This window comes from Lonchura striata, unplaced genomic scaffold, assembly GCF_046129695.1.
Source record: "Lonchura striata isolate bLonStr1 unplaced genomic scaffold, bLonStr1.mat Scaffold_496, whole genome shotgun sequence".
Classification (NCBI taxonomy): Eukaryota; Metazoa; Chordata; class Aves; order Passeriformes; family Estrildidae; genus Lonchura; species Lonchura striata.
In genome coordinates this window covers 15579-36905 of record NW_027461179.1, presented here as the reverse complement: position 1 = coordinate 36905, position 21327 = coordinate 15579, and the positions used below count along the sequence as shown (strand labels likewise).

Below are 21327 nucleotides of genomic sequence, written 5' to 3'. Positions count from 1 at the left end.
CGTATCTTTTTGGATTTTTTTGGATTTTTGCAATTTTTTTCATATTTCACCGGATTTTTTTTTATTTTTAAGATTTCTTTTTTGATTTTTATGGGATTTTATGGGTTTTTATTGGGATTCGAGGTGGTTTGATGGGATTTTATGGCATATTGTCAGATTTTTTTTTATTTTCGCGGCTTTTTTTCGTATTCCACTGGATCTTTTTGGATTTTTTTGGATTTTCGCGGTTTTTTTTCGTATTTCATGGGATTTTTTTGGATTTTTTGGGATTTTCGCGGGTTTTTTTCGTATTTCACTGGATCTTTTTGGATTTTCGTGGGTTTTTTTCGTATTTCATGGGATTTTTTTTTTTTTTTTTTGGATTTTCGCGGGTTTTTTTCGTATTTCACGGGATTTTTTTGGATTTTTTTGGATTTTCGCGGGTTTTTTTCGTATTTCACTGGATCTTTTTGGATTTTCGCGGGGTTTTTTTCGTATTTCACAGGATTTTTTTTTATTTTTTGGGATTTTCGCGGCTTTTTTTCGTATTTCACTGGATCTTTTTGGATTTTTTGGGATTTTTGCGGGTTTTTTTCGTATTTCACGAGATTTTTTTGGATTTTTTTGGATTTTCGCGGGGTTTTTTTCGTATTTCACGGGATCTTTTTTGATTTTTTTTGGATTTTCGCAGGGTTTTTTTCGTATTTCACAGGATTTTTTTTTGATTTTTGGGGATTTTCGCGGGTTTTTTTCGTATTTCACTGGATCTTTTTGGATTTTCGCGGGGTTTTTTTTGTATTTCACAGGATTTTTTTTGATTTTTTGGGATTTTCGCAGGTTTTTTTCGTATTCCACTGGATCTTTTTGGATCTTTTTGGATTTTCGCGGGTTTTTTTGTATTTCACGGGATTTTTTTTTATTTTTTGGGATTTTCGCGGGTTTTTTTCGTATTTCACTGGATTTTTTGGGATTTTCGTGGATTTTTTTCGTATTTCACTGGATTTTTTTTTATTTTTTTGGATTTTCGCGGGGTTTTTTTCATATTTCACTGGATTTTTTGGGATTTTCGTGGGTTTTTTTTGTATTTCACTGGATCTTTTGGGATTTTCGCGGGTTTTTTTCGTATTTCACGGGATCTTTTTGGATTTTTTGGATTTTCGCGGGTTTTTTCCGTATTTCACGGGATCTTTTTGGATTTTTGTTTGGATTTGTGACATGGCTGTCCCCGCAGGCGGTGGCACCATGAGGGCCGTGCTCTGGGACCTGCTGCTGCTGTGGCTCTGCGCCCGCGCCCGCGGCGACTGCCGCGGCGACTGCCTGCACTGCGACCGGCAGCTCCAGCGCCACGGCTTCGACGTCCTCGTGAGTGCCACCACCCTGTCCTCGTCACCCGGCCCCTGTTCTGGTGGATCTGGGCACCTTTTTGGTGTTGTGGGGTCTGGGGACATCGTGAGTGCCACCACCCTGTCCTCGTCACCCAGCCTTGTCACCCGGCCCCTGGCCCCAGTTCTGGTGGATCTGGGCACCCTTTTGTTATTTTGGGGTTTAGGACATCGTGAGTGCCACCACCCTGTCCCCACGTCTGGTGGATCTGGGCACCTTTTTGTTCTTTTGGGGTCTGGGGACATCGTGAGTGCCACCACCCTGTCCTCGTCACCCGGCCCCAGTTCTGGTGGATCTGGGCACCCTTCTTGGTGTTTTGGGGTCTGGGGACATCGTGAGTGCCACCACCCTGTCCCCACGTCTGGTGGATCTGGGCACCCTTCTTGGTGTTTTGGGGTTTGGGGACATCGTGAGTGCCACCACCCTGTCCTCGTCACCCAGCCTTGTCACCCGGCCCCTGGCCCCAGTTCTGGTGGATCTGGGCACCCTTTTGTTCTTGGGGTTTAGGACATCATGAGTGCCACCACCACCCTGTGTTCATGTCTGGTGGATCTGGGCACGTTTTTGTTCTTTTGGGGTCTGGGGACATCGTGAGTGCCACCACCCTGTCCTCGTCACCCGGCCCCAGTTCTGGTGGATCTGGGCACCCTTCTTGGTGTTGTGGGGTCTGGGGACATCGTGAGTGCCACCACCCTGTCCCCACGTCTGATGGATCTGGGCACCCTTCTTGGTGTTGTGGGGTCTGGGGACATCGTGAGTGCCACCACCCTGTCCCTGTCCCTGTCCCCTGTCCCTGTCCCTGTCCCCTGTCACTTGGCCCTGTCCCCTGTCCCCACGTCTGGTGGATCTGGGCACCCTTTTGTTCTTGGGGTTTAGGACATCGTGAGTGCCACCACCACCCTGTGTTCATGTCTGGTGGATCTGGGCACCCTTCTTGGTGTTTTGGGGTTTGGGGACATCGTGAGTGCCACCACCCTGTCCTCGTCACCCGGCCCCTGTTCTGGTGGATCTGGGCACCCTTTTGTTCTTGGGATTTAGGACATCGTGCCACCACCCTGTGTTCATGTCTGGTGGATCTGGGCACGTTTTTGTTCTTTTGGGGTCTGGGGACATCGTGAGTGCCACCACCCTGTCCTCGTCACCCGGCCCCAGTTCTGGTGCATCTGGGCACCTTTTTGGTGTTTTGGGGTCTGGGGACATCGTGAGTGCCACCACCCTGTCCCTGTCCCTGTACCCTGTCACTTGGCCCTGTCCCCTGTCCCCACGTCTGGTGGATCTGGGCACCCTTTTGTTCTTGGGGTTTAGGACATCGTGAGTGCCACCACCCTGTCCTCGTCACCCGGCCCCAGTTCTGGTGGATCTGGGCACCCTTCTTGGTGTTTTGGGGTTTGGGGACATCGTGAGTGCCACCACCCTGTCCTCGTCACCCGGCCCCAGTTCTGGTGGATCTGGGCACCTTTTTGGTGTTTTGGGGTCTGGGGACATCGTGAGTGCCACCACCCTGTCCTCGTCACCCGGCCCCAGTTCTGGTGGATCTGGGCACCTTTTTGGTGTTTTGGGGTCTGGGGACATCGTGAGTGCCACCACCCTGTCCTCGTCACCCGGCCCCAGTTCTGGTGGATCTGGGCACCTTTTTGGTGTTTTGGGGTCTGGGGACATCGTGAGTGCCACCACCCTGTCCCTGTCCCTGTACCCTGTCACCTGGCCCTGTCCCCTGTCCCCACGTCTGGTGGATCTGGGCACCCTTTTGTTCTTGGGGTTTAGGACATCATGAGTGCCACCACCACCCTGTGTTCATGTCTGGTGGATCTGGGCACCCTTCTTGGTGTTTTGGGGTCTGGGGACATCGTGAGTGCCACCACCCTGTCCTCGTCACCCTGTCCCCAGTTCTGGTGGATCTGGGCACCCTTTTGTTCTTGGGGTTTAGGACATCGTGCCACCACCCTGTGTTCATGTCTGGTGGAGCTGGGCACGTTTTTGTTCTTTTGGGGTCTGGGGACATCGTGAGTGCCACCAGCCCGTCCTCGTCACCCGGCCCCTGTCCCCACATGTGGTGGATCTGGGCACCCTTTCCATTCCTTTGGGGTCTGGGGACATCGTGAGTGCCACCACCCTGTCCCTGTCCCTGTCCCTGTCCCCTGTCCCTGTCCCCTGTCCCCAGTTCTGGTGGATCTGGGCACCCTTTTGTTCTTTTGGGGTTTAGGACATGGTGCCACCACCCTGTGTTCATGTCTGGTGGATCTGGGCACCCTTCTTGGTGTTTTGGGGTTTGGGGACATCGTGAGTGCCACCACCCTGTCCTTGTCACCCGGCCCCTGTTCTGGTGCATCTGGGCACCTTTTTGTTCTTTTGGGGTCTGGGGACATCGTGAGTGCCACCACCCTGTCCCTGTCCCTGTCCCTGTCCCCACGTCTGGTGGATCTGGGCACCCTTTTGTTCTTGGGGTTTAGGACATCGTGCCACCACCCTGTGTTCATGTCTGGTGGATCTGGGCACCCTTCTTGGTGTTTTGGGGTTTGGGCACATCTTGAGTGCCACCACCACCCTGGCCCTGTCCCTGTCCCTGTCCCCTGTCACCTGGCCCTGTCCCTGTCCCTGTCCCTGTCCCCGTCCCTGTCCCTGTCCCTGTCCCTGTCCCTGTCCCCCCGTCTGGTGGGATCTGGGCACCCTTTTCCTTCTGCTGGGGAATTTGGGCTCTGAGGGGAAGGTGCCACCTGCTGCCACTGTCACTGCCACCGTCATGATGGTCACCATCACTGTCACCGTCACTGTCACCGTCATTGTCACCATGATGGTCACCATCACTGTCACCGTCATTGTCACCGTCACTGTCACCGTCATTGTCACCATGATGGTCACCATCACTGTCACCGTCACTGTCACTGTCACTCCTGGGTGGGCACCGGGATGGCCCCAAGGGAAGGTGAAGATCCCAAACCAGGATGGTCCCAAACCAGGGTGAAGATCCCAAATGAGGATGAAGATCCCAAACCAGGGTGAAGATCCCAAACCAGGATGGTCCCAAATCAGGGTGAAGATCCCAAATGAGGATGAAGATCCCAAACCAGGGTGAAGATCCCAAACCAGGATTGTCCCCAGGGAAAGTGAAGATCCCAAACGAGGATGGTCTCAAGTGAGGATGAAGGTCCCAGACCAGGATGGTCCCAAACCAGGATTGTCCCAAATGAGGGTGAAGATCCCAAACCAGGGTGAAGATCCCAAACCAGGATTGTCCCCAGGGAAAGTGAAGATCCCAAACGAGGATGGTCTCAAGTGAGGATGAAGGTCCCAGACCAGGATGGTCCCAAACCAGGATGGTCCCAACTGAGGGTGAAGATCCCAAAGCAGGATGAAGATCCCAAACCAGGTGAAGATCCCAAACCAGGATGGTCCCAACTGAGGATGAAGATCCCAAACGAGAATGGTCCCAAGCCGGGTGAAGATCCCAAACCAGGATGGTCCCAAACAAGGATGAAGATCCCAAATGAGGATGAAGATCCCAAACCAGGATGATCCCAAACCAGGGTGAAGATCCCAAACCAGGATGAAGATCCCAAACCAGGATGGTCCCAAACAAGGATGAAGATCCCAAATGAGGATGAAGATCCCAAACCAGGATGGTCCCAAACCAGGATGGACCCAACTGAGGGTGAAGATCCCAAACCAGGTGAAGATCCCAAACCAGGATGGTCCCAACTGAGGATGAAGATCCCAAACCAGGATGAAGATCCCAAACGAGAATGGTCCCAAGACGGGTGAAGATCCCAAACCAGGATGAAGATCCGTGGCTGCGTCCCAGCATTCCTGGAGGATTGTCCACCTCAGCCGTTTCTCCTGGAGAACGAATCCTACGGGGTGGACACGGATCCCACGGGGTGGACACGGATCCCACCGGGTGGACACGGATCCCACGGGGTGGACACGAATCCCACGGGGTGGACACGAATCCCACGGGGTGGACACGAATCCCACGGGGTGGACACGAATCCCATGGGGTGGACACGGATCCCACCGGGTGGACACGGATCCCACGGGGTGGACACGAATCCCACCGGGTGGACACCCGGTAGCCTGGAAGCCCCAAAAACCCCCAGGAGAAACCAGAAACTCCCAGGAGATGCTGGAGCCACCCCAGTGCCACCAACGCCACCTCAATGCCACCAGGTTTTGGGGTGCCACCAGCCTGGTTCAGCCCCAGAAGGTCGCTCTGAAGGCACCAGGACCTCTGTGAGATCCTGGTCCTGATCCTGGAGCTCCAATCAGAACCTCGGTCGTGGTGGGATTTGGGATCCCTGGAAGGAACCTCCTGGTGGGATTTGGGATCTTCTGGAATGAACCTCGTGGTGGGATTTGGGACCTCCTGGAAAGAGCCTCCTGGTGGGATTTGGGATCTTCTGGAATGAACCTCGTGGTGGGATTTGGGACCTCCTGGAAGGAGCCTCCTGGTGGGATTTGGGATCTTCTGGAATGAACCTCGTGGTGGGATTTGGGACCTCCTGGAAGGAGCCTCCTGGTGGGATTTGGGATCTTCTGGAATGAACCTCGTGGTGGGATTTGGGATCTCCTGGAAGGTTCCTCTTGGTGGGATTTGGGATCTCCTGGCTTTGGGGACAAAAAAAAAATGGAATTTCCATGTCCATGTCTAGCTAGGAAGTTGATGAGATCCAACCATGGTGGCTTTGGTGACACCAAAATTTGCAGATTCCTTGTTCAGCTTGGAGAGGACAGGTCCCAACCGTGGTGGGACAACCCCCGCGGTCCAAAGGCCACCGGTGATGAAGGGACGTGGTGGGAACGGCCGTTCCTGGGGGTCTGGAGAACCAGAGGTCCTCCCCACCTTTGAGGAAGGACAGAGGAGGATCTGAGGAGCTTCCCGTGGAGAGGCCTTGGAGCTCGGAGCTTTTCCATCTTCATCCCATGGAGCTCCTCCGAAGGTCTGGAGGACTTGGAGGTCACCGGGAGCGTGACATCCTTGAGGACAATCATGGAGGACCAGGGGCAGGAGGGGCAGGAGGAGCTCAGCAGATGCTGAGGAGATGCAAGGGCTGGTGGCCACTCACCAGGTTCTGCTGCCACCCAGAGGAACATTCCCAGATGAAGTTCTGCCTATGGGGAGGAACAACTCCAGAGGTCCCTTCCCACCTCCATCCACCATCTTGTCCCACCTCCATCATCCTGTCCCACCTCCATCCACCATCTTGTCCCACCTCCATCCTGTCCTGTCCCGCCTCCATCATCCTGTCCCACCTCCATCCACCATCTTGTCCCACCTCCATCCTGTCCTGTCCCACCTCCATCATCCTGTCCCACCTCCATCCACCATCTTGTCCCACCTCCATCTTGTCCCACCTCCATCCACCATCTTGTCCCACCTCCATCCTCTCCTGTCCCACCTCCATCATCCTGTCCCACCTCCATCCACCATCTTGTCCCACCTCCATCCTGTCCTGTCCCACCTCCATCTTGTCCTACCTCCATCCTGTCCTGTCCCGCCTCCATCATCCTGTCCCACCTCCATCCACCATCTTGTCCCACCTCCATCTTGTCCCACCTCCATCCACCATCTTGTCCCACCTCCATCAACCATCTTGTCCCACCTCCATCCACCATCTTGTCCCACCTCCATCCTGTCCCACCTCCATCCTCTCCTGTCCCACCTCCATCATCCTGTCCCACCTCCATCCACCATCTTGTCCCACCTCCATCCACCATCCCATCCCACCTCCATCCACCATCTTGTTTCACCTCCATCCACCATCCTGTCCCTCTTCCATCCCATCCCACATCCATCCACCATCTTATCACCTCCATCCACCATCTTGTCCCACCTCCATCTTGTCCCACCACCACCTTCACCACCCCGTCCCACCTCCGCCACCCGCGCGTTGCCGGTTCCGTTCCATGGGACCGTTCGTTGGCGTCGCGGCAGCACCGAATCCCGCGGGGCGCGTCTGCCGAGCATCTCCACCACCTTCTGTCTCTCTGGGATCCCACCACCCATTTTGGGTGGAGACACCTCGGGGATGAAACCCGGCACCTTCCCATGGCCGTTGGGTTGGGCGTTGGGTTGGGTCTTGGGTTGTCCATTGAGTTCTCCACTTGGGTTGTCCATTGGGTTCTCTATTGGGTTGTCCATTAGGTCACCCATTGGGTTGTCCATTGGGTCATCCATTGGGTCGTCCATTGGGTTGTCCATTGGGTCACCCATTGGGTTGTCCATTGGGTCACCCATTGGGTTGTCCATTGGGTCGTCCATTGGGTTCTCTATTGGGTTGTCCATTGGGTCGCCCATTGTGTCGTCCATTGGGTCACCCATTGGGTTCTCTATTGGGTTGTTCATTGGGTTGCCCATTGGGTTGTCCATTGGGTCATCCATTGGGTCACCCATTGGGTTGTCCATTGGGTTCTCTATTGTGTCGGCCATTGGGTTCTCCACTGGGTCGCCCATTGAGTTGGCCATTGGGTTGGCTGTTGAGTCAACCATTGGGTTGTCCATTGGGTCACCCATTGGGTTGTCCATTGGGTCACCCATTGGGTTCTCCATTTGGTTGCCCATTGGGTTGGCCATTGGGTTGTCCATTGGGTCACCCATTGGGTTGTCCATTGGGTCACCCATTGGGTCCACCATTGGGTTGTCCATTGGGTTGGCTGTTGAATTGACTGTTGGGTCAGCCATTGGGTTGTCCATTGGGTCGCCCATTGGGTTGTCCATTGGGTCGCCCATTGGGTTGTCCATTGGGTCACCCATCGGGTCTCCCATTGGGTTGTCCGTTGAGTCAACCATCTTCCCTTCCACGTCCCCCCGCAGATCTGCGTCCTGGAGTGCGAAGGCCGCGCCGTGCCGCGAGCCACCTGGGAGCTCTGCGCCGCCGCCGCCCGCCCGGCGCCGCGCCCGCGCCGCCTCCCCGCCCCGGCCTGGCCCTCGGGCGAAGCCGCGCCGCCCGCCGCCGCCGCCGCCAAAACCTCGGAGGACATTTCCCGGCGCTCGCCGCCGCCGCCGCCGGCCAAGGATGTGCAGAAACGCTACGGCGGCTTCATCGGCGTGCGCAAGGCGGCGCGCAAGTGGAACAACCAGAAGAGGTTCAGCCAGTTCCTGCGGCAGTACCTGGGCATGGCGCCGCGCTCCAGTGAGTACGGCGGCCGCGCCGGCGCCGCCGAGCGCCTCTGAGCCGCGCCCGCGCCGCCGCCGCCGCCGGCGAGGGGAAGAGTTCGGCTCAAAAAAGAAAGCACCGGGAACGGCGGCGCCGCGGAGCGGGAGGGACGGGCACGGCGCGGGGACGGCGGTGGGGGAGCCTTTGTGGAGAGCTCGTGGGGAAGGTCTGGGGCCATCTTTGAGGGCATCTCTGGGGTTGCCATCGTGGTCACAGCCTTGGGGGCACCTTGGGGGTCAACTTTTGGGGTCACCTTGTGGTTACCATTGGGGGCACCTTGGGGGTCAACTTTTAGGGTCAACCTCATGGTCACCCTTGGGGTCACCTTTGGAGTCACCTTTGGGGTCACCTTAGGGGCATCTTTTGGGGCACCTTTGGGGTCACCTTCAAGGTCACCTTTGGGGCCATCTTTGGGGTAATTTTTGGAGTTGCCATCGTGGTCACAGCCTTGGGGGCACCTTCGGGGTCAACTTTTGGGGTCACCTTGTGGTTACCATTGGGGGCACCTTTGGGGTCAACTTTTAGGGTCACCTTTGGGGTCATCCTCATGGTCGCCCTTGGGGTCACCCTTATGGTCACCTTTGGGGTCACCTTAGGGGCACCTTTGGGGCACCTTGGGGTCACCTTCAAGGTCATCTTATGGGGCCATCTTTGGGGTAATTTTTGGAGTTGCCATCATGGTCACAGCCTTGGGGGCACCTTCAGGGGCAACTTTTGGGGTCACCTTGTGGTTACCATTGGGGGCACCTTTGGGGTCAACTTTTAGGGTCAACCTCATGGTCACCCTTGGGGTCACCCTTATGGTCACCTTTGGGGTCAACCTCATGGTCGCCCTTGGGGTCACCCTTATGGTCACCTTAGGGGCACCTTTTGGGGCACCTTTGGGGTCACCTTCAAGGTCACCTTTGGGGCCATCTTTGGGGTAATTTTTGGAGTTGCCATCATGGTCACAGCCTTGGGGGCACCTTGGGGGTCAACTTTTGGGGTCACCTTGTGGTTACCATTGGGGGCACCTTTGAGGTCAACTTTTAGGGTCAACCTCATGGTCACCCTTGGGGTCACCCTTATGGTCACCTTAGGGGCACCTTTTGGGGCACCTTTGGGGTCACCTTCAAGGTCACCTTATGGGGCCATCTTTGGGGTAATTTTTGGAGTTGCCATCACGGTCACAGCCTTGGGGGCACCTTCAGGGGCAACTTTTGGGGTCACCTTGTGGTTACCATTGGGGGCACCTTTGGGGTCACCGTCAAGGTCACCTTTGGGGTCATCCTCATGGTCACCCTTGGGGTCACCTTTGGAGTCACCTTTGGGGTCACCTTAGGGGCACCTTTTGGGGCACCTTTGGGGTCACCTTCAAGGTCACCTTTGGGGGCATCTTTGGGGTAATTTTTGGAGTTGCCATCACAGTCACAGCCTTGGGGGCACCTTGGGGGTCAACTTTTGGGGTCACCTTGTGGTTACCACTGGGGGAACCTTTGAGGTCAACTTTTAGGGTCAACCTCATGGTCACCTTTGGGGTCATCCTCATGGTCACCCTTGGGGTCACCCTTATGGTCAACTTAGGGGCACCTTTTGGGGCACCTTTGGGGTCACCTTCAAGGTCACCTTTGGGGGCATCTTTGGGGTAATTTTTGGAGTTGCCATCGTGGTCACAGCCTTGGGGGCACCTTGGGGGTCAACTTTTGGGGTCACCTTGTGGTTACCATTGGGGGCACCTTTGGGGTCAACTTTTAGGGTCACCTTTGGGGTCATCCTCATGGTCACCCTTGGGGTCACCTTTGGAGTCACCTTAGGGGCACCTTTTGGGGCACCTTTGGGGTCACATCAAGGTCACCTTTGGGGCCATCTTTGGGGTCACCTTAGGGGCATCTTTTGGGGCACCTTTGGGGTCACCTTCAAGGTCACCTTTGGGGGCATCTTTGGGGTAATTTTTGGAGTTGCCATCGTGGTCACAGCCTTGGGGGCACCTTGGGGGTCAACTTTTGGGGTCACCTTGTGGTTACCACTGGAGGAACCTTTGAGGTCAACTTTTAGGGTCAACCTCATGGTCACCCTTGGGGTCACCCTTATGGTCACCTTAGGGGCACCTTTTGGGGCACCTTTGGGGTCACCTTCAAGGTCACCTTTGGGGGCATCTTTGGGGTAATTTTTGGAGTTGCCATCATGGTCACAGCCTTGGGGGCACCTTGGGGGTCAACTTTTGGGGTCACCTTTGGGGTCATCCTCATGGTCACCCTTTCAGGTCACCTTGGAGACACCTTTGGGGTCAACTTTTAGGGTCACCTTTGGGGTCACCCTCATGGTCACCCTTATGGTCACCTTTGGGGCATCTTTTGGGGCTCCTTTGGGGTCACCTTCAAGGTCACTTTTGGGGGCATCTTTGGGGTTGCCATCATGGTCACAACCTTGTGGGCACCTTCGGGGTCAACTTTTAGGGTCACCCTCGTGGGCACCATTGGAGCACCTTGGGGACACCTTGTTGTCACCGTCATGGTCACCTTTGGGTTCAACCGCATGGTCACCTTTGTTGTCACCCTTGGGGTCACCTTTTGGTCACCTTTGGGGTCACCCTCATGGTCACCCTTATGATCACCTTTGGGGTCACTCGTGAGGTCACCCTTGAGGTCACCTTCAAGGTCACCTTTGGGGTCACCCTCATGGTCACCCTTGGGGTCAGCTTGGGGGCACCTTTGTGTCACTTTTCGGTCACTTTGGTGTCACCTTTGGGTCCCTTTGTGTCACCTTTGGGTCACCTCTGCGGTCACCATTGGTGTCACCTTTGGGTCACTTTGGTGATACCTTGGTGCCACCTCTGGGTCCCCTTTGTGTCACCTTTGGTGTCACTTTTGGGGTCCCCTTTTGGCCACATTTGGCGTCACTTTGGTGTCACCTTTGGGTCCCTTTGTGTCACCTTTGGGTCACTTTAGTGTCACCTTGGTGCCACCTTTTGGTGCCCTGGGGTCACTTTGGGGTCACCTTTAGGTCACTTTTGGTGCCACCTTTGGGTCACTGTTGGGTCACTTTGGTGTCACCTTCGGGTCCTCTTTGGTGTCACTTTTGGGTCCCCTTTTAGTCACTTTGGTGTCACTTTGATGCCACCTTCGGTGCCACTTTTGGTGTCACCTTTGGGTCACTTTTGGGTCCCTTTGGTGTCACCTTTTGAGTCACTTTGGTGCCACCTCTGTGTCCCCTTTTCATCACATTGTTGTCACCCTGGTGTCACCCTGGTGTCACATTTGGGGTCACTTTAGTGTCACCTTGGTGCCACCTTTTGGTTCCCTGGGGTCACTTTGGTGTCACCTTTGTGTCACTTTTCTGTCACTTTGGGTCCCCTTTCTGGGTCACTTTGGGGTCACCTCTGTGTCACCTTTGGGTCACTTTTGGGTCCCTTTGGTGTCACCTTTGGGTCACTTTAGTGTCACCTTGGTGCCACCTTTTGGTGTCCCCTTTTTGTCGCTTTTGTGTCACTTTTGTGTCACCTTTGGGTCCCTTTGGTGCCACCTTTGGGTTCATTTTGGGGTCACTTTGGTGTCACCTTTGTGTCACTTTTGGGTCACCTTGGTGTCACCTTTTGGTCCCCTGGGGTCCCTTTGGTGTCACTTTTGGTGCCACCTTTGGGTCCCTTTGATGTCACCTTGATGTCCCCTTTGTGTCACCTTTGGTGTCACATTTAGGTCACTTTGGTGCCACCTTTGTGTCACCTTTGTGTCACTTTTCTGTCACTTTGGGTCCCCTTTTGGGTCACTTTGGTGACACCTTTGTGTCACTTTTGGGTCCCTTTGGTGTCACTTTTGGGTCACTTTGGTGCCACCTCTGTGTCCCCTTTGTGCCACCTTGATGTCCCCTTTGGATCACATTGATGTCACCTTTGGTGTCACTTTGGGGTCACTTTTGGTCACTTTGGTGTCACCTTTGTTGTCACTTTGGTGCCACCTCTGTGTCCCCTTTGGGTCACCTTTGTGCCACCATTGGGTCACCTTTGTGTCACCTTTTGTGTCCCTTTGGTGTCACCTTTGGGTCCCTTTGGGTCACTTTTTTGTCACTTTGGTGTCACCTTTGGTGCCACCTTTGTGTCCCTTTGTGTCACTTTTGGGTCCCTTTGTGTCACTTTTGGGTCACTTTGGTGTCACCTTTGGTGCCACCTTTGTGTCCCCTTTGTGTCACTTTGTGTCACTTTTTGGTGACTTTGGTGTCACCTTTGTGTCCCTTTGTCACCTTTGGGTCCCTTGGTGCCACCTCTGGGTCCCTTTGTGTCACTTTTAGGTCACCTTTGGGTCACTTTGGTGCCACTTTTAGGTCCCTTTGGTGCCACCTCTGTGTCCCCTTTTTGTCACCTTTGGTGCCACCTTGGTGCCACCTTTGTGTCACCTTTGTGTCACATTTGGGTCACTTTTTGTCACCTTTGGGTCTCTTTTGGTGTCACCTTTGGTGTCACCTTGGTGTCACCTTTTTGTCACTTTGGTGTCACTTTTGTGTCACTTTTGGGTCACTTTTTGGTCACTTTGGTGCCACCTTTTGGTGCCACCTTTGGGTCCCTTTGGTGCCACCTCTGTGTCCCCTTTTTGTCACTTTTGGGTCACTTTGGTGTCACCTTTGGTGCCACCTTGGTGTCACCTTTGGGTCCCTTTTTGTCACTTTGGTGTCACCTCGGTGTCACCTTTGGGTCCCTTGGTGCCACCTCTGTGTCCCCTTTTTGTCACCTTTGGTGCCACCTTTGGGTCACTTTTGTGTCACCTTTGGGTCCCTTTGGTGTCACTTTTGGGTCACTTTTTGTCACTTTTGGGTCAATTTGGTGTCACCTTTGGTGCCACTTTTGGTGCCACCTCTGTGTCACCTTTGGTGTCACCTTTGGGACACTTTTTGGTCACTTTGGTGTCACCTTTGGTGTCACCTTGGTGTCACCTTTTTGTCACCTTGGTGTCACCTTTGGGTCACTTTGGTGTCACCTTTGGGTCCCTTTGTGTCACTTTTTGGTCCCTTTGGTGCCACCTTTGGTGCCACCTTTGGGTCCCTTTGGTGCCACCTCTGTGTCCCCTTTTTGTCACCTTTGGTGTCACCTTTGGGTCACTTTGTGTCACTTTTTGTCACTTTTGGGTCAATTTGGTGCCACCTTTGGTGCCACCTTTTGGTGCCACCTCGGTGTCACCTTTGGGTCCCTCGGTGCCACCTCTGGTCCCTCGGGCGATTTCTGCCGGGTTTGGTCCCTCCAGGTCAAAAATTTGGGGAAAAAAATTCACCAAAATTCCAAAGAAAATCGGGAAAAAATTAATTAAAAATATTTAATTAAGAAAATAATTTTTAAAATGTAATGTAAAGAAATTAACTCAAAAAATTAATTTTAAAGTCTAATTTTAAAAAATAATTTAAAAATTAATTTTAAATAATTTAATTTAAAAGATTTAATTAAAGATAATAAAAAAATTAATTAAAAAATTAAATTTAAAAAATAAATTAAAAAATTAATAAAAATTAAATTAAAAAATTCAAATTTAAAATTATTTTTAAATAAAAAAAATTAATATTTATTTTAATTTTTTAACTTTTTTTTAAAAAAAGTAAAATCCAAAATATTTAAAAATTCCCTGGAGATTTTGGAAAGAAAGAGGAAAATCAAATTAAAATCAAAATTTTGCGGCATGAAAATGAAATTAAAATTAACGTTTCACTGCCGGAATAGCAAATAAAAATTAAAATTTTGAGGTATAAAAATGCTAAAAATTAAAATTTTAAAGCATCAAAATACAATTAAAATTACAATTAAAATTAAAAATTAAAATGCAAAAAATTAAAATTTTAAAGCATGGAAATCAAATAAAAATTAAAATTTCACTCCATGAAAATCAAATAAAAATTAAAATTTCACAACAAAAAAAAATTAGTTAAAAAGAGAAAAATATGAAAGAAAATTTTAAAAATTAAAAAGAATAAATGAAAGAAAGGAAATAAAATAAAAAAAATTAAATGTAATTAAATAAAATAAAAGGAAATAAATTCAATTAAAAGGAAAAAATTAGAAGAAAATAAATCAAATAAATATAAATAATTAAATTCAATTAGAATTCAATTAAATTTTAAAAATTCAATTAAATTTTAAAAAATTAAAATAAATTTCAAAAATTAAACTTTAAAAACTGAATGAAATAAAATAATTCAATTAAACTTTAAAAAATTAAATTAAACTTGAAAAATTCAATTAAAAAGAAAAATTCAATTAAACTTTAAAGATTTAAAATAAATTTTAAAGAATAACGAAAATCCAAAAATAGAAAATAAAGAAAAATAAAAAATAAAGGAAAATTCAAGTGAAAAGAAATTAAAAGAAATGAAATGAAATAAAATAAAAAGAAATTACAATAAAAGACCAAATTAAAATAAAGCAAAATTAATGAAAATTAAATTAAAATAATAAATAAAATTAATTAAATTATAAGAAAATAATGACAACTAAGAAATAGAAAATAAGGAAATAGAAATGAAGGAAAATTAAAGTGATTAAAATAAAATAAAGGAAATTAAAAGGAAATAAATGAAATTAAAAGAAAATAAATGAAATAAAAAATAAATGAAATTAAAAGAAAAGAAATAAAAATTTAATTAATATATAAAAATGACATTAAAATAATTTAAAATAAAGTGAAATAAAATAAAATGCAATAAAATAAAATAAAATAAAATTTAAAAAAGAAAAAGAAATTAAAATAAAAATAAGAAAAAATTAAATTAATTAAATAAATAAAATTTTTAAAAAATTAAAATAAAATAAAAAATTAAATTTAATTAAAATAAAATAAAATATCAAAACTCCATAAAAAGAAAATAAAATACAAATTAAAAAAAGGAAAATTAATGTTGAAATAAATGAAATAAAAATCAAATTCCCAAAATTCCCAAATTCTCAAAATTCCCGATTTCGGCCGATTTCGGAAATTTCGGATTTTTCGCTTTTTAACCCAAATTTTCCTTTTTCCCTTCCCCGGGCGGCGCTGCCAACAATTTTATTTTATTGAAAGTTTTTTATTGATTTCCTTTTATTTCCCTTTTTATTTCCATTTTATTTTATTTCCTTTTTATTCCCCTTTAATTCCCCTTTAATTCCCCTTTTATTTCCATTTTATTTCCTTTTTATTTCCATGTTATTCCCGTTTTATTTCCCTTATATTTCCATTTAATTTCCCTTTAATTCCCATTTTATTTCCAATTTATTCCCCTTTTATTCCCATTATATTTCCTTTTTATTTCCATTTTACTCTAATTTTATATTTTATATTATTTATATTTTATATTTTATATATTCCCCCTTTGCCTCCCCAATTTATTTTGTATTTTTTTAATTTTTTCCCCTCATTATTCTGTACTTTTCACCCCACATTATTTTCTATTCTTTATTTTATAGTTTAAATTTTATATTATTTTATATTATTTTATATTTTAAATTTCATATTTTTATTTTTATTAATTTTATATTTTATATTTTTTATTTTTTATTTCTTATTTTGTATTTTTCATTTCCCCCTTCCCTCCCCCACTTTTGTTTGTATTTTCTATTTATTATTTTCTATTTATATTTTATTTTATTTAATTTCCCTTCCCTCCGGCCCATTTTGGTTGTATTTTCTATTTTATTTTTTATATTTATAATTTTATTTTATTTAATTTCCCTTCCCTGGAGCCCATTTTGGTTGTATTTTCTATATTTTCTATTCTTTTATATTTTTATTTTTATTTAATTTCCGTTCCCCGGGGCCGATGTTGGTTGTCTTTTCTATATTTTATTTTTATTTATATTTATATTTATATTTTCCGTTCCCCGGGGCCGATGTTGGTTGTATTTTCTATATTTTATATTTTATATTTATATTTTAATTTATTTTCCGTTTCCCATGGCCGATGTTGGTTGTATTTTCTCTATTTTATTTATATTTTATATTTTATATTTTATATTTATATTTTATATTTTATATTTTTATTTCCTTTTCCCGGGGCCGATGTTGGTTGTATTTTCTCTATTTTATATTTTATATTTTATATTTAATTTATTTTCCGTGTCCCGGGGCCGATGTTAGTTGTATTTTCTCTATTTTATATTTTATATTTTTATTTATTTTCCGTGTCCCGGGGCCGATGTTGGTTGTATTTTCTATATTTATATTTATATTTTATATTTAATTTATTTCCATTCCCAGGGCCGATGTTGGTTGTATTTTTTATATTTAATTTATATTTATATTTATATTTATATTTATATTTATATTTATATTTATATTTAATTTTTCCATGTCCCGGGGCCGATGTTGGTTGTATTTTCTCTATTTTATTTATATTTATATTTTATATTTTATATTTAATTTATTTCCATTCCCAGGGCCGATGTTGGTTGTATTTTCTATATTTTATATTTTATATTTTATATTTTATATTTAATTTTTCCATGTCCCGGGGCCGATGTTGGTTGTATTTTCTCTATTTTATTTATATTTATATTTATATTTATATTTATTTTCCGTGTCCCGGGGCCGATGTTGGTTGTATTTTCTATATTTATATTTATATTTTTATTTCCTTTTCCCGGGGCCGATGTTGGTTGTATTTTCTCTATTTTATATTTTATATTTTATATTTATATTTTTATTTCCATGTCCCGGGGCCGATGTTAGTTGTATTTTCTCTATTTTATATTTTATATTTTTATTTATTTTCCATGTCCCGGGGCCGATGTTGGTTGTATTTTCTATATTTATATTTTATATTTTATATTTAATTTTTCCATGTCCCGGGGCCGATGTTGGTTGTATTTTCTCTATTTTATATTTATATTTTTATTTATTTTCCATGTCCCGGGGCCGATGTTGGTTGCATTTTCTCTATTTGATTTATATTTATATTTATATTTATATTTTTATATTTTATATTTAATTTTCCTTTTCCCGTGGCCGATGTTGGTTGTATTTCTATATTTATATTTTATATTTATATTTTTATTTTCCATTCCCGGGGCCGATGTTGGTTGTATTTTCTATATTTTATATTTTATATTTTATATTTAATTTAATTTAATTTTTCCGTGTCCCGGGGCCGATGTTGGTTGTATTTTCTCTATTTTATATTTATATTTTATATTTAATTTTTCCTTTTCCCGGGGCCGATGTTGGTTGTATTTTCTCTATTTGATTTATATTTATATTTATATTTAATATTTTATATTTTATATTTAATTTTGCATTCCCGGGGCCGATGTTGGTTGTATTTCTATATTTATATTTTATATTTATATTTTTATTTCCTTTTCCCGGGGCCGATGTTGGTTGTATTTTCTCTATTTTATTTATATTTTATATTTTATATTTATATTTTTATTTTCCATTCCCGGGGCCGATGTTGGTTGTATTTTCTATATTTATATTTATATTTTATATTTATATTTAATTTTCCATGTCCCGGGGCCGATGTTGGTTGTATTTTCTCTATTTTATTTATATTTTATATTTTATATTTATATTTTTATTTTCCATTCCCGGGGCCGATGTTGGTTGTATTTCCCGCAGCGTTCCGGCCCCGCCTCCCGGCCCGGCGCCGCCAAAATTAAATTTTCTGCTCCGGCCGCGGCTCCGACCCCAGAGCGACGAAAGCGACAAAAAACTCCAAAAATTCCGAAAAAGCCACCAAAAAACTCCAAAAAATGTGAAAAAATCGACCAAAAAACTCCAAAAAATGTGAAAAAAATCGACAAAAAAAGCTCAGAAAAATCTGAAAAAATCGACAAAAAACCCGCCAAAATCACCAAAAAAAGCTCCAAAAAATGTGAAAAAATCGCCAAAAAAAGCATCAAAAAAATCAGAAAATATCGACAAAAAAAGCTCCGAAAAATCGGAAAAAATTGACAAAAAAAACCCACCAAAATTGCCAAAAAAAGCTCCAAAAAATGTGAAAAAATTGACAAAAAAAGCTCCGAAAAATCGGAAAAAATCGACGAAAAAAGCTCCAAAAAATCGACGAAAAAAGCTCCAAAAAATGTGAAAAAAATCGACAAAAAAAGCTCTGAAAAATCGGAAAAAATCAACAAAAAAAGCTCCAAAAAAATTGGAAAAAAAATCGACCAAAAACCCGCCAAAATCGCCAAAAAAAGCTCCAAAAAATGTGAAAAAATCGCCAAAAAAAGCACCAAAAAAAGCACCAAAAATCGTCAAAAATCTCAAAAAAAATCCAATAAAAAGCTCCCAAAAAGCTCCAAAATAGCCAAAAGAATTTCTTCAAAATCGCCAAAAAAGCGGCAAAAATTCTGAAAAAAATCGACAAGAAAAGCTCCAAAAAAAGCGCCCAAAAAAAGCACCAAAATCGTCCAAAAAAAGTTCCGAAAAATCTGGAAAAATCGACAAAATATCACCAAAAAAAAGCTCAAAAAAAGCTTCAAAATCGTCAAAAATCTCCAAAAAATCTGGGAAAAGTCTAAAAAAAAAAAAGCTCAGAAAAAAGTGCCAAAATCGACAAAAATCTCCGGAAAAATCTACAAAAAAAAAACTCCAAAAAAAGCTCCAAAATCGCCAAAAAATTTATCCAAAATCGCCAAAAAAACCACAAAAAAAAAGTGCCAAAATCGTCAAAAATCTCCAAAAAATCCGGAAAAATCTACAAAAAAAGCTCCAAAAAAAAGCTCCAAAAAAAAGCTCCAAAATCAACAAAAAAATTCTCCAAAATCGTCGAAAAAATCTCAAAAAAATTGGAAAAAATCGCCAAAAAAACCGCCAAGAAAAAGCGCCAAAATCGTCAAAAATCTCCAAAAAATGTGAAAAAAATGGCCAAAAAAAGCTCCAAAAAATGGGAAAAAAAAGGCCAAAAAAAAGCTCCAAAAATAACCCCAAAATCACCAAAAAAAGCTCCAAAAATTCTGAAAAAATCAACAAAAAAATCGCCAAAAAAATCGCCAAAAAAAGCTCCAAAAATCACCAAAATCTTCAAAAATCAACAAAAAAATCGTCAAAAAAGTGCCAAAAAAAGGTCCAAAATCGTCAAAAATCTCCAAAAAATCCGAAAAAATGTCCAGGAAAAGCTCCAAAAAGTTCCAAAAAATGTGGAAAAATCGACAAAGAAAAAATCGCCAAAAAAAAGCTCCAAAATTGACAAAAAAAGCTCCAAAATCATCCAAAAAATCACCAAAAAAAAGCTCCAAAATCGTCCAAAGGCTCCAAAAAATCGGAAAAAATCGACCAAAAAAAATCGACCAAAAAGCTCCAAAATCGCCCAAAAAAAGCGCCAAAAAATCCGAAAAAAACGAACCAAAAAATTCACGAAAAACTCCAAAAGTGTCGAAAATCTTCAAAAATTCTGAAAAAATCAACAAAAAAAGCACCAAAATGGTCAAAAGTCGCGAAAAATTCCGAAAATCTCCCAAAAAAACTCAAAAAAGCTGCAAAATTTCCAAAATTTCCGAAATTTCCGAAATCTCCGGAGTCGCCGTTGGAGGGGTCGGCCCCAAAAATGGGAATTTTGGGTCAAAAAATGGGATTTTTAGGGGGAAAAAATGGGATTTTTAGGGGAAAAAAAAGAGATTTTTGTGTGGAAAAAAATTGGGATTTTTGGTCCAAAAAAATGGGATTTTTGGTCCAAAAAAATGAGGTTTGTTTAGTCAAAGATAAAAATTGAGATTTTTTTAGTCTAAAAAATGGAATTTTTGCAGAAAAAAAGGAGTTGTGGCAAAAAATTTGAATTTTTGCCCCCAAAATTCGCTTTTTTTTTTCCCCAAAAAAGGAGAATTTTTTACCAAAATATTTGGAATTTTTACCCCCAAAATTCGATTTGTTTCCCTAAAAAAAGGAAAATTTTTGCCAAAAAATTTGAATTTTTACCCCCAAAATTTGTTTTTTTTTTCCCCAAAAAAGGAGAATTTTTGCCCCAAAAAAATTGAATTTTCCCCCCAAAAATTCGGAATTTTTTTCCAAAAAAAGGAAAATTTTTGCCAAAAAAACTGAAATTTTACCCTCAAAATTTGGAGTTTTTTTCCCCAAAAAAAGGAGGATTTTTTACCCCCAAAATTCGGATTTTTTGCCCAAAAAAAGGAAAAGTTTTGCCAAAAAATGGAATTTTTATCCCTTAATTTCTGATTTTTTTCCCAAGAAAAGAAGAATATTTCACAAAAAAAAAATTTTTGACTTTTTACCCTCAAAATTCGAATTTTTTTCCCGAAATAGAAGAATTTTTAACCAAAATATTTGGAATTTTTGCCCCCAAAATTCAGATTTTTTCCCAAAAAAAAGGATTTTTTTTTTTTGCAAAAAAATTGAATTTTTACCTCTAAAATTCAGATTTTTTTTTCTAAAAAAGGAGGAATTTTAACCAAAATTGTTTTAATTTAAAAAAAAATTGCATTTTTGCCCCCAAAATTTGGATTTTTTCCCCAAGAAACGCGGAATTTTTTGCCAAAAAATCGAATTTTTACCTCAAAAATTCAGATTTTTTTCCCTAAAAAAATGAGGAATTTTTACCAAAATATTTTTAATTTTTTCCAAAAAAAATTGAATTTTTGTCCCCAAAATTTGCATTTTTTTCCTGAAAAAAGGAGAAATTTTCACCAAAAAATTGAATTTTTATCCCCAAAAATTGGATTTTTTTTCCCAAAAAAAAAGGAAAATTTTTGCCCCCAAAAATTGAATTTTTACCCTCAAAATTTACATTTTTTTTGCCAAAAAAAGGAAGAATTTTTTTCCAAAATATTTGGAATTTTTACCTCGAAAATTCGGATTTTTTTTCCTAAAAAAGGAGGAATTTTCCCCCAAAGGATTTTTTCCCAAAAAAAGCGAATTTTGCCCCAAAACCAAAGGGG

General features: G+C 43.9%; 1 protein-coding gene across 1 annotated transcript; it reads left to right on the top strand.

The window, feature by feature from the left end:
- The first annotated feature begins 1211 nt into the window (after positions 1–1211).
- LOC110477416 (prepronociceptin) lies at positions 1212–20639 on the top strand. The gene is made up of 3 exons (XM_077790727.1): positions 1212–1341; positions 8171–8489; positions 18056–20639. Exons 1-3 carry the CDS (start codon positions 1222–1224, stop codon positions 18094–18096), a joined length of 480 nt encoding a protein of 159 aa, XP_077646853.1. The 5' UTR covers positions 1212–1221; the 3' UTR covers positions 18097–20639.
- Positions 20640–21327: the final 688 nt, after the last annotated feature.

Excerpts from the sequence above, each read along its gene's own strand:
- LOC110477416 (XM_077790727.1), top strand. The coding sequence starts at position 1,222 with ATGAGGGCCGTGCTCTGGGACCTGCTGCTGCTGTGGCTCTGCGCCCGC. Across the intron at positions 1,342-8,170 it reads GCCACGGCTTCGACGTCCTC|ATCTGCGTCCTGGAGTGCGA; the intron begins GTGAGTGCCACC and ends GTCCCCCCGCAG. Across the intron at positions 8,490-18,055 it reads GGGCATGGCGCCGCGCTCCA|CGTTCCGGCCCCGCCTCCCG; the intron begins GTGAGTACGGCG and ends TATTTCCCGCAG.